The 12,867-nt window shown below is 39.1% G+C and overlaps 2 protein-coding genes across 3 annotated transcripts; both read left to right on the top strand.

Annotated features, from left to right (window-relative positions):
* Nucleotides 1-2,545: 2,545 nt before the first annotated feature.
* Nucleotides 2,546-4,001, top strand: LOC125378371 (postacrosomal sheath WW domain-binding protein-like). The gene is made up of 3 exons (XM_048393815.1): nt 2,546-2,631; nt 3,242-3,584; nt 3,705-4,001. The coding sequence occupies exons 2-3, from the start codon at nt 3,251-3,253 to the stop codon at nt 3,830-3,832; spliced, it is 462 nt and encodes a 153-aa protein (XP_048249772.1). The 5' UTR covers nt 2,546-2,631; nt 3,242-3,250; the 3' UTR covers nt 3,833-4,001.
* Nucleotides 4,002-10,456: 6,455 nt separating this feature from the next.
* Nucleotides 10,457-12,302, top strand: LOC124113870 (postacrosomal sheath WW domain-binding protein-like). Of its 2 annotated transcripts, none has more exons than XM_046474347.1 (3): nt 10,457-10,540; nt 11,096-11,415; nt 11,793-12,302. In XM_046474347.1, the coding sequence occupies exons 2-3, from the start codon at nt 11,109-11,111 to the stop codon at nt 11,900-11,902; spliced, it is 417 nt and encodes a 138-aa protein (XP_046330303.1). In that variant the 5' UTR covers nt 10,457-10,540; nt 11,096-11,108; the 3' UTR covers nt 11,903-12,302. The 2 variants fall into 2 exon arrangements, with proteins under 2 accessions (XP_046330303.1, XP_046330302.1); XM_046474346.1 differs by having other exon boundaries at nt 11,096-11,421; nt 11,793-12,295.
* The last annotated feature ends 565 nt before the right edge of the window (nt 12,303-12,867 follow it).

Raw genomic sequence — 12,867 nt, 5'->3', positions numbered from 1 at the left:
ACTCAATCTATTTCACAAAAGTGATTTTCAAGGGTTCATTCATACTGCTACCCTATTTTGACGTCACAGTGCACTCAAACATAGTATGGGGTCATTCTGCAATCTAACATATTGTGACGTCACAGAAAGGCATTGTGTGGGGCATGCGTACAGAAATACAGCAATAAGTATTGAAGTGGCAGGAAAATGTACAATCCTTGTTTCAAAAATACTAGTATTTGAACCCATTTAATTTTGGTTTGAAAGTATTAATAAGATAACTTTCTTTCCTTTTTCTCAGTGCATCATTTTCACATTTGTAAAACGGGAACATCATAAAATTTGCTGCTTTATTCCCGGCATATTGATCAATGTGTTGACTGAATTGGATACACCGGCAAGAGGGGTCCCATATGTGTTGTCGGTTGACTCTCACTCTATATACATATTGCTACATAAGGGATTTTCGTTATAGACGAGTCATCAATTCCAAAGGTATGGTCTCAATCCCTATCCATAGTGGTTCAAATTCGTCGGCATATGGTGTACTCTTGTTAGTCTTCTCGGTACAATCTCGGCACAATCTCGGTACAATATCAACATATGATAAGTAACATTATGTGAAATTACCATCACCAAACCGTCACACATGAGTGGCCAGTTCCATTGTCAATTGTCGATCAATTAGCCCTGACCACTAAATAACACCACCACCACAAACTGAATATATACCAGTCATCGTCGTATAATACGTTGACAACTCTCATGTTGCAGACACATTTACAATTTATGACTGTATGTGTACTGTACCTGCGCAATTTAAACGTCCTTGTTTGTACAAATTATTTATACAATTATTGTATATTTTCCTGCCACTACAATACCAATTGCTGTATTTCTGTATGTGTCCTACGTATGCCCCACACAATGTTATGCGTCTTTCTGTGACGTAACAATATGTTAGATTGCACTGTGACGTCATACTAACAGTATAAATGAACCCTTGAACATAACTTTCGTGATAGCTTAATGGTGTCCGTTGATATTGTTTGTGTCTGTGGTTTATCTCTTTCTTTTTTCAAACGCTGACAGTGACTTAATTCGATGCTAACTCCAATCGCTTATATTATTGCTGAAGGTAAATGTGATTCTATGTTGCATCATAACCTTCTTAATGCTAGTATATATGTTGATTACTTGTAACCTCGTTGATCCATAGCGCAAGCATAGCATCATCAATTGACCATCGAGATACTGTACTCACATGCACATATGTACATGGAAAATATCATGTTAACGTAAAGTGAAATACAAGTATACTCGACCCGTGAACATCCGTGTTAGAATAGGTCTTCAGCAAGCCATGCTTGCCGTAAAAAGCGACTATACTTGTCGTAATAGGTGACTTACGGGAACGGATAGTCAGGCTGGTTGACTTGGTTGATGCATTTCATCGAATCCAAATTGCGTGGATCGATGCTCATGATGTCAATCTCTGGATTGTCTGATCCAGACTCGATTATTTACAGACCGACGTCATAAAGCTGTAATATTGTTTGGTCAGCGTTAAACAACAAACAAACAAAATGTATATTCACAAGTATGGTTTACATATTAACAAAATAATATTATGTTTGATAATTATCATGATTACACGATGACACCATATCAAGGTCTGCACAGGGATGTAGTTATTGTGAGCGTTATTTGTTTGTTGTTTAACGTCACTCCCAGCAATAGTACATATATATGGCGATAACATGTAACTAATCAAGTTTTGACCAGACAATCGCGTGACGGATCCACAACTTCGGGGTGAGAACACAACGAGTCACAGGTGTCAACCGCAAGATGCTCTGGATTTTACGAATGCTTCAAACATTGTACCCCGTATGGAAACCGCTTGAACCTCACCACTAAACCGCCATCCTGATGTTACAAGGTAGATAAAAATACACATATGAAAACATGAAGACTTGTTATACTAGTATCGACTTCTCTGCATCACAATGTTTTATTATCGAAGCCAAAGGGTTGGAAGCACAATAGTGTACAGTGCGACGACAGAGCCTGTGTGGCCTGTGCAGCTGAACATGTGACATTCACCACATTTGTATTCAGACTTGTAACACAACTAATGTGTCTTGTGGAGGAAAATACAAACAGTATACTCTTATAGAGTAATATATTGCTACAGTAAATATGTAACATGAATATATTGGTCACATGGTTTTCATTTAACTTATAACTATTATTCATAGATTAACTATACTTTAAGTGACGTAATGTTACACTCTTTTCACCTCTTCAAGTTAGGATATGAAAAGATAAGAAATCTATAAACTGAGATTTCATTCTGCAACTGAAATGACAAGTGCAAGAACGTCAGAAACATCGAGTGGGTGATCTAATTCACTGTTCGTTGTTACCGTCAAATGGCATCACTGTATCGCGCTAATACATCATACATTAATCACCTGTCGGGTAGACACAGTCATCGTTGTATAACAAGTTGTCAACTGGTCATTTTGTAGACATGCACAATTTATGACCCGCTTTGTACCCCTGCATTCATGTTAATATAAAGGAAGGACTGTGCAGTGGACACTTCACTTTCTGAATCAGTCAGTCCCGGTAGACCTCAACCAAAACGTAAGTGTTTCTATCTCAGTTTCGTTTTATGTATGTGAAATCTTTTTCGCAAAGCTCTATGTATGATATACTATAACTTACGTATCTTGGGCATCACACGGCTTTTTTCAATTATAATTATTTAATTGATATGTATTTATATAGAGCACCACATTCCCCAATCTCTGAAGAACAATCTATACTGAAGGACCTGGGAGTTTGGGCGACAGAAATAATTTGTTCCAGGAATGGTTGGAAACAAAATAATCTCGACTCAGGTTTAACAACAAATAAAAAAATGAAATAATTGTCAGCTGAATACGCAGGATGTCCTGAATAAAATGTGCTGTGACAAAAACAAATGGTCGGCTGTTCTGCTCCCTTTATAGTTTTTTTTAAGCAGGAACCGAATAAATACTTTGTCTCTGACAAAAGTCTTACACCCACCGAAAATATTAAATAATACTTGTATCAATAGAGTGTTTACCTTTACATTCTTTCTGGTATCATAGATATGCATGGCCATGTACACGGAACGAAACGAAGGTAACATACTGAATGTGTTTGACCCTCATATTTCTATGTACAGTAGTCAAATACATGGAATAAGTTCGTTTCTCTATTTTCACAGATTAACAAAATGAAGCTTCTTGCTGTTGCCGCTGTCTGCTTTGTTGCCATGACAACAACACATGGTTTTGGAATTGGTATGCCTCCTTTCGGAGGGATCGGTTTTCCCCCGTTCGGTGCATTTGGTCCTGGATTCCCCCGTATCGGCCTTGGATTTCAACATCTCGGACTTGGAATGCCACATCTCGGACTTGGAATGCCACATCTCGGACTTGGAAATCCACATCTCGGACTTGGAATCCCCTCTCTCGGCCTGGGTGTTTCCCCTCTCGGCTCAGGGCTCAACCAGGGATTAGTCCATCCAGGATCACAGGGCGCCGGTGCCATTCTTTCACAGGGTTACGGTAAGTATAATAGTGCAATGTGACAGGAAAACAGGCAGTAACTTAGACACATGTACAGAAGCATGTGAACAAATCAAGCAATTCGTCAATTGTCATATCTGTCCATTTCATTCATTCCAGGTCCTGGTTATATTGGTGAACTCGATGCGTATGCTGCCTCCTCTGCTGCTGTCCCCACAACTATTGCCGCCACAGCAGTTGCCCCGGCAGGACCTGCTGCCTATGACCCCGCTTTCATGGGAATCTAAGTGACATGCCCAAAGTCCACTGAGGTCTATCCGCTTGGCAAATGTAATACAGATGCTACTGCAGTTAGTCGTCTTGTAGTTGGGGTTGTCATGCTACACGATGCAATGGCGTGAGTGATGTTTTGATGGCTGTTGTTCTATATTGAAAATAAACATATATTTATTATGATCTATAGTCATGTGTTCCTTCTATATCCAAACTGTCAGTAGAACATGCGTGTATGTTAAATGTGGTTATCAAGATGCTGAGTAGATCCACTAACTAAAGGGGGCGTGCGGGTAGCCATTGGTTTAGCGTTCGCACGTCACGAACAAAACCAGAGTTCTATGTCCCACATGGGTACATTGAGTGAAGCCCATATCTTGTATTCCCAGCCGTGATATTGCTGGAATATTGCTAAATATGCACTTTAAAATCGGCACTAGTCCGGTCTGGTCCAGGTCACACACTCTCGCACGTGCATGCACGTCGCTATATAAGTGCAATAATCTGGAAAGAGACGTTAAACCCCTTTTCACCTCTCCTCACCTAATAGCTGATCCGTCATTAACAGTAGCTTCTTGTGTTGTAATCTGTTATTTACTCTATACATTCAAGATTTAATACATTTTCGTTAGTAAAGAAAGATATAAATTAACACAAAACTCTTAAGGAAGGGAATTCATGGATGTCAACTTTATTACGAGGAACACAACGTTTCGGAGTATATGTTTAAGTACTACTTCATCAGGGGAATGAATGAGTCATGGTTATTTTTAATCATAAAATGCCCATCGACATGGGAAGGTAATATTTAGGTGATTGAATAATAAACGAATGAAATACTTATCTCGGGACAGAGTCGCCAAAGAGCGAGGCGGACGTGTTAAAACCCCCTGGAACCCACACCGTGCATACCCGAGTATATCAACATCGCATTTCACAAATCGCATTGCAAAGCTGCTAAAACAATTGATGCATTCCGTTGGAAAGGCATACTTTCAGAGGTGATGTTTGTTTGAATGTTTGTTTGTTGTTTAACGCTGCACTCAGCAAAATTCCAGCTAAATGACGGCGGTCTGTAAATAATTGAGTCTGGATCAGACAATCCAGAGATTGACATCATGAGCATCGATCCACGCAATTTGGATTCGATGAAATGCATCAACCAAGTCAGCCAGCCTGACTATCCGTTCCCGTAAGTCACCTATTACGACAAGTATAGTCGCTTTTTACGGCAAGCATGGCTTGCTGAAGACCTATTCTAACACGGATGTTCACGGGTCGAGTATACTTGTATTTCACTTTACGTTAACATGATATTTTCCATGTACATATGTGCATGTGAGTACAGTATCTCGATGGTCAATTGATGATGCTATGCTTTCGCTATGGATCAACGAGGTTACAAGTAATCAACATATATACTAGCATTAAGAAGGTTATGATGCAACATAGAATCACATTTACCTTTAGCAATAAATATAAGCGAATATAGTTAGCATCGAATTAAGCCAGACAATCCAGTGATTGAAATCATGAGCATCGATCCACGCATTTGGGATTCGATGATATCAACCAAGTCAGCCAGCCTGACCACCCGATCCTGTTAGTCGCCCTTTACGGCAAGCATGGGTTGCTGAAGACCTGTTCTACCCCGGAGGTCATGTAACATAATGGGATCCATTTGTACAGTGTATGTGCTCCAAAGATGATTGGTGAGTGAGTGAACGTTGTTTACCGATGCAGATGCAATATTCCAGATTTCCGTAAAAATTCGAATCTGGAACAGGCAAACACACGTCATTTTTTTGTAACCGCTATTTGGCCCTCTACGTATAAGTGTTTCTCTAGATCTTGTGGTGATTGTGGTCACAGCACAAAATCACTTGTCATAGCATGGTGATAAGAACAACTGCAGTGTGTCAATACTATCACGTCGAATGTATTGAAGAAAGCTCAAATCAGTATTAACTCTCCATCGGACTCGGCGCTGAGCAAAATTGAGAACTGCAGAATTTGATGTAATATATTTGACATAAAAAAATTGATTTGTCCGCATGATATCCACATACGACGTACTCGCTCCAGTAAGTTTTGATACGTTAAGTATATGTCACAGAGCTACTTATATTTATTATCCTAATCTGACTCCCGCAGGAGATATTGCTTGTGTGAAGGCAGACAATATCTGCTAGGAGACTGACATAAGCGTTAGTATGAGGGTTCATTCTTGACGTTTTCAAACAGTACAACGACATGACAGTCAGCATACCGAACACTTTGGTTAGTTTGTAGGTGACTGAGTCCAGGGCACAAATCGCATTGCAAAGCTGCTAAAACAATTCATGCATTCCGTTGGAAAGGCATACTTTCAGAGGTGATGTTTGTTTGAATGTTTGTTTGTTGTTTAACGCTGCACTCAGCAAAATTCCAGCTAAATGACGGCGGTCTGTAAATAATTGAGTCTGGATCAGAGCATCGATCCACGCAATTTGGATTCGATGAAATGCATCAACCAAGTCAGCCAGCCTGACTATCCGATTTATGGCAAGCATGGCTTGCTGAAGACCTATTCTAACACGGATGTTCACGGGTCGAGTATACTTGTACTTCACTTTACGTTAACATAATATTTTCCATGTACATATGTGCATGTGAGTACAGTATCTCAATGGTCAATTGATGATGCTATGCTTGCGCTATGGATCAACGAGGTTACAAGTAATCAACATATATACTAGCATTAAGAAGGTTATGATGCAACATAAAATCTCATTTACCTTTAGCAATAAATAAATATAGTTTGTAGGTGACTGAGTCCAGGGCCGAGACGCCCTGTGGCTGTAACGTCGAAGTAACGTCATAACGTAATCACTTCACTTTTCGACATTGACGTCATAAGGGAACGCGCCACATGTTCAGACTATCGGTATACTCAACACGAAACTCTTAACCAATTGACAATTTAAGCAAAATAAAGTCTTTCGTTCAACTTTGCGGTTTAAATATATGAACAAGAAATATATTAGATATGTCACAGTTACAAACAATAGCTATGCTGCACATGTTTTCGTCGAAGAAACGTAATGCATTGCCATATTTGTCTTGTACTTACTGAGATAAGGTACTTGATATTGGACCATAATAGATTCAACCTCATGGATTTTGATACCAATTATATAAACACTCGTCGATCAAAGTAGAAAACCTCCTGGCAAGACGCAGAGTTTTGGTACTATAGTCGATGTATGTTGATATGTTTTATATCAAACTCGGGTGAGATTCTCTGTGTGTAGACTAAATGTTCTTGCATCAATCATAACCAAGTTTGCAATTTTGAGAATTTTCATCGGTCAGCATATTGTGCACAAATTTTGGAGGCTTCATCCGGACCGACCCATAGTTTTATAGATCTCAATGTATTGATTTGATCATGCTTAATCTATGTGGACCTTTAAAATTTAATTTCGAATAAAGATGGAAGATGGAAAATGAAAGATTGTAAATACTCAACCCATCCAAAGTCATACTTTAATAGAAATAGTCTTGCCTTGTTTGCTTCATATTTATATTTTACAGATTAAAATAACTGCAGCAAAGAGGGTTTGGGTGATCCTGGCTCAGTCAGGTTGGTTGGCTCATCATCCGTTCAGGGTTCTTGTCCCCTCTACACGCAGCCCAGACAGCGAATGGGACTTCTCCCAGGAAGCACTACCTCGTCGAACTCAATAAAAACTGTTCGGAGCGTGTGGTCATGGTGAGTCCCAACACTGCAGCCTTCTGCATTACTCAGATTGTCAGAAGGCCGCGGGTACACTCCCAATGTCAGTCAATAGATTGGGAGGTACCAAACCTAAGTCACCGAGAACAATGGGGAGTCGGCGCTACTTGGTGATGCAAGCCCTCTGACTATGCTTTTTAAAGTATTTTGAATAAGTCATACAGTCCGTAAGAGTTGTTTTGTGTTAAATTTTAGAGGTTGCATGATAAGAAAACATATTCCGCCAAAAATGTAACATAACAATATGAATATTTTTATTTTATTTTTTTTATTACGTGTTTGAATCGTTATCTATCGTGAAGCTGTCCGATTTTCGATCACAAACGTTGATGCTACTTAATTTCGTTTATCCGACATACTCGTTAATCCGACATAATCATATGCAACCATCGATGTCGGATTAAACGGGACTTGACTGTATATGATACACGTGGTGAATTACGTGAAGCAGACAAGATTGAGCTACATACATGTACATGGTGATCACTTTAACTTTTCAGTCTAGTTCAGTGTAACCTCACCCATTTCTTTTAACAATGGGTATAATCTCTTTTCAGTGCTATCTGTCCTGATACTGACATAGTTCGAGGAAGCACATTTTAAACCCCATGGAACAGAGCAGTTATCTTGCCTCTTCATAAGAGTGGGAACAGAGAGGACGCAAATAGTGAGTGAGTGAGTGAGTTGGGTTTTACGCCGCTTTTAACAGTATTCCAGTTATATCACGGCGTGTCAGCTTAATGTGGGAGGAAAGCCCGAAGTGATGCAGCTCTTAGACGTTTACCACTTCGGTGAAACCCACGAGCACGGGTATGGTGCTGACAAACCTAGAAACATAATCGGGGCGAACCGGGATTCGAACCCACAATCATAGGTTTCTGGCGTGCCCAAGGGACGCAACCCTGCATAGCGAATCGCGGCGCCTCAGACGACTGGGCCACCCGTGCCCCCTAGGACGCAAATAATTATAGTGGCATGACACTGTGAAGTGTGCTTCGTAAATTATACATTTATTCTCATTGAATGTCTTGTGTCCTCGTCAAATGCATATGATTAAACTGAAGAATCCCAGGTTAGTTTTCGCAAAGGTTATAGCTCCGTTGATAATATGTATATTTTGCAAGCAATTATCAACAGTATTTATCCACGAAGAAGGAAAAATGTACGCTGCGTTTGTTGATTTTCAGAAGACTTTGGTTTTGTAAATAGGTCCAAATTATGGGGTGTTCTAAAGAATAGAGGTGTTTCGCACGGCAGGAGTATTGCTGTGCGGCGTCAGGCAATACATATTCACTTTTTTATGCAAATTTTGTGAATGGCGAGTGCTACCGGTAGAGCAGGATATGCTTACCTTTTTCGCGAACACTTGATGTCATCACTGATTTTTAGTGGACAATTTTCGTATAGTTTACACAGCTGTTTTGCCCTGTACGCCAAATGGAATCTTTTTCGGCAGATAATCTAGACCTTTGTATTATCCTGCATTGATCATTTATATTTCAAAGATGTTTAATGCCTTGCAATTAGTTTAAGACTCCTTGAAAAGATGTGTAAGATAATAATAATCTTCTTTCAGTCCAACTGTTTCTCTTTCCCTTTTGTGACTCTGTATATGGTTCCCAAGGCAATATTAATGCACACGGACAGTTTTGTATTGATAACCATTGAACTGTACATCTTGTAAATGATTTTATTAAAGTGTGATTTTTTTAAATAGGGATATTTTATCTAAACACGAACAGTGGACTCACAGAGGTTCGAATATTGAAAATATTCCATATTACAATATATTTCAGACATTTCGAAGACATTGACATGGTCGAATCATAAAATAAATGCGTCACTTCAAACCAATAAAGTCGTTAATGTTATATTTGAGTCACTGCATATTCAAAAATCTATCCCATTAGGTCTTTGAAAGGCACTTTTAATTTGAAATAACATGAATACATCACATTGTTTATGGATAAGAACTTTCAGAGTTACATCTTACACCCTTATTTTGGAACGGGTAGCTGTGCATCGATATGGAAATGTTGATGGTTTAAGCTGTCTAATAAATGGGATGCTACAAATGCTTGAAAGTACACGTGAAAGGTTTTTTCAGGATTTGGCTATGTATGGTAGCAACAATTTAAACATATTACTTGAGCTTTACCTCAGTACTTGTACAGCAATATACAGTCAAGACTGACGCGATGTGCTCCTCCGTCGGGGCATAAAACTTAAAAGTGTACACTTTAAACAATCCGTTTGCTCGGAATTATACCTTAAAGTTATAACAGTTTAAACATTTTTATTAGCCCTGGCTCGTTTTGAATGTCGTTCACACCAATTAAAAAAACAAAACCAGAAAGGTATGTTCAGCAACCAAGAGATCTGCAAGTATGTGAACTAAATAACTGTGACACAATTGAAGATGCCATTCTCTTTGTCGTGATTTGTAATGCCTATAATGCCATAAGGGCAAACATTATTTGTCAAATTCTTTATGTGTACCCATCTCGTTGTGTATAATAAGCGAATGTTTTCCTCTGATATAAATTACTAAATATAACTATTTACATATATCCTGCAATGTAAATTGGATTTAAAATAACATGTCTTACCCTCTCTTTCAAATTATATGCGTAATGTGCTGATGGACTCCTCACATTTCTTGAATAAACTTCTGTAAGGAATGACATAATTTACTGTCCATTGTTGTCGTCGACCAATAAGTCCAGATCAATAAATAACAACGCCGACACACATTTAACATAGACCGGCCATCGTTGTGTAATACGTTGACAACCCGTCATGGTGCAGACACATTTACAATTGATGACCGTAAGTGGACCCGTGCATTTAACCGTCTGTCTTACTATGAAAGGTTGTAGTTTTGGTGCAGACTTCACTTTCCGATTCGGACTCTCCTGGCAAACCTATTCTGATCTGTAGAAAAGTAAGTATTCTTGTGTGCAGTTTAATGTCGTCATCGCTCATATTAATTTCATTTCGTGTTCACATGAAGAAGATATGTGGTATATGAAACAGGATCCTTCTCACGGATTATCCATGTGCAAATATTTAATTGTTTTCACAATTCTACCCGCTCTTGTCATGACATATTATTCCGTTTTCTTAAACATCTTAATATGCAGTGATAGGAATGTTAGCATTATCATGTTATTTCAATCCATTCTTCAAAGAACAATAATTTAGATCACTGGATGCTTCATAATCTACTTTAATTCGTTTCAAATTTCAGGAAGATATATTATAACAATTGGACGTTTCTGATTGATTATTATTTCATTCGGACAAAGGCGATATTAAAACGTTTTGAGTTGTCAAAGTCAGTGTGTTAGGGAAAATGCATGCGTAACAAATATATTTGGTAGGCATGCCTCTTAGTGTCTTTTCACTTGCATTTGTAAATCATCGTCAAAAAATATATCACGTCAATAAGTATTTTACGGTTTCAATTAATACATGTGCCTTTTCTCTCACTTCCCAGATTCTAATAAACCATGAAGGTCCTTGCTGTCACCATTGTCTGCCTTGTTACCATAACAACAACACACGGTTTTGGGATTGGTTTCCCTCCTTTCGGTGGGATCGGTATGTCCCCCTTCGCCTTTGGAAATCCCCATTTCGGCCTTGGAATTCCCCCCTTCGGTCATGGAATTGACCCCTTCGGTCTTGGAATTTCCCCTTACGGTCTTGGTGTTTCCCCTTACGGTCTTGGTGTTTCCCCTCTTGGTCTCGGCTCAGGGCTCGCCAACAAAGGACTAGTTCAGCCAGGATTACAGGGCGCCGGTGCCATTCAAACCAATGGTAATGGTAAGTGCATTGTTGCAATGTGATAGAGTGAGTGAGTGAGTGAGTGAGTAAGTGAGTATGGTTTTACGCCGCTTTTAGCAATATAGCGGGGGACAGCAGAAATGGGCTTCATACATTTTACCCATGTCGGGAATCGAACCTGGGTCTTTAACGCTTTAACCACTTAGCTACCCGACCGTCCCGCAATGTGATAGAACCACTAACAGTAAACGAGAACACGGACAACCTTGCTGATGTCTTCCGATGCTTATGCAATTTAATAAAAATGAACAAGCAATGAACCAGAAACAAGACTACTGTGTTGATGTGTTTGTACAAGAGGTATTACGTATCGTGTCAAAAGTCAGATCATTGTATTGTGTCTCCTGCAGGTCCTGTGTATGTTGATCTCGACGCTAATGCTGCTGCTGCTCCCACGACTATTGCCGCAACTGCTCAAACAGGATCTGCTGCCTATGTCCCCGCTTACATGGCACTTTAAATGAACACCGAACGGTGTCATAGTTCGGGATGGAACAAAATCAGTGCTATCCATTCTGGTTCAGCCAGTTTTGCATTGATAATGTTGGTGTCAGATACTGTCAGTATTGCTTCAAGCAGTTGTCTTCAAAGTTGACATGTTTGGCATCCTAAACAAAGGTGTTTGGGATGTAATCGCTTATATGTATAACTGTTAATAAACATCCTTACAGTATATTCATGTGTTGTATTTTCAATGATTTCTAATCCATACATGGCCAGTACACTACACGGTAACACACGTCTATCATGATAATTTCACTCGGAGATATAGATAGATATCGGACTTAACAACTGACTTGCCTTTGCATGTGTTTGTGACGGGTGCCACCAGTGGGGCAGGATACGCTCACCTTTTCACGGACACCTGGTATCATTACTATTTGATAGTGATTCATAAACATATTCTCATGATATAGTTGGCATCGTACTGTCGACTCTGCTTTATGCAAAGATTTCTATTGGGTATGGAAAGAGTTTTGTCACTTCATTTTTTCACTTTGGTGAAACCCACGAGCACGGAGGTGGTGCAGACAATTCAGAAAGAAAATTGGAGTAAGAGATCATGATTGAATATATAACATAATGTAATTATATTAAAGAAGTTGCTTAACTTTCATTTTAATCCCTGTGTTTATATTTATTCCTCTTGCATGTAATTTGATTCTTGTTCGCAAACTCTTTCTGTAAGACTTGTCATTTGATTAGTTCATTCATTCACACTTTCATAAGTTTGATAAACGGAAACAAGAAAGCATGCCTTGTAATGTTGGTTTAGTTGTTGAATAAAAACTGCTAAGATGTATCATAAACTACATAAAAGTGTCATACAATAGGAAATGCTAGGTGTATTAAGTCGTGTGCTGACTGATCTACTGAGAGAATGGCCGTATAAAGGGAATCAGTCAATGTAATCAAAATGAAAAT

Source organism: Haliotis rufescens, unplaced genomic scaffold (assembly GCF_023055435.1).
Source record: "Haliotis rufescens isolate VD_foot unplaced genomic scaffold, xgHalRufe1.0.p SCAF_12, whole genome shotgun sequence".
NCBI classification, from domain to species: domain Eukaryota; kingdom Metazoa; phylum Mollusca; class Gastropoda; order Lepetellida; family Haliotidae; genus Haliotis; species Haliotis rufescens.
The sequence above is the reverse complement of the archived record's forward strand: the minus strand, read 5'-3'. Positions and strand labels throughout refer to the sequence as shown.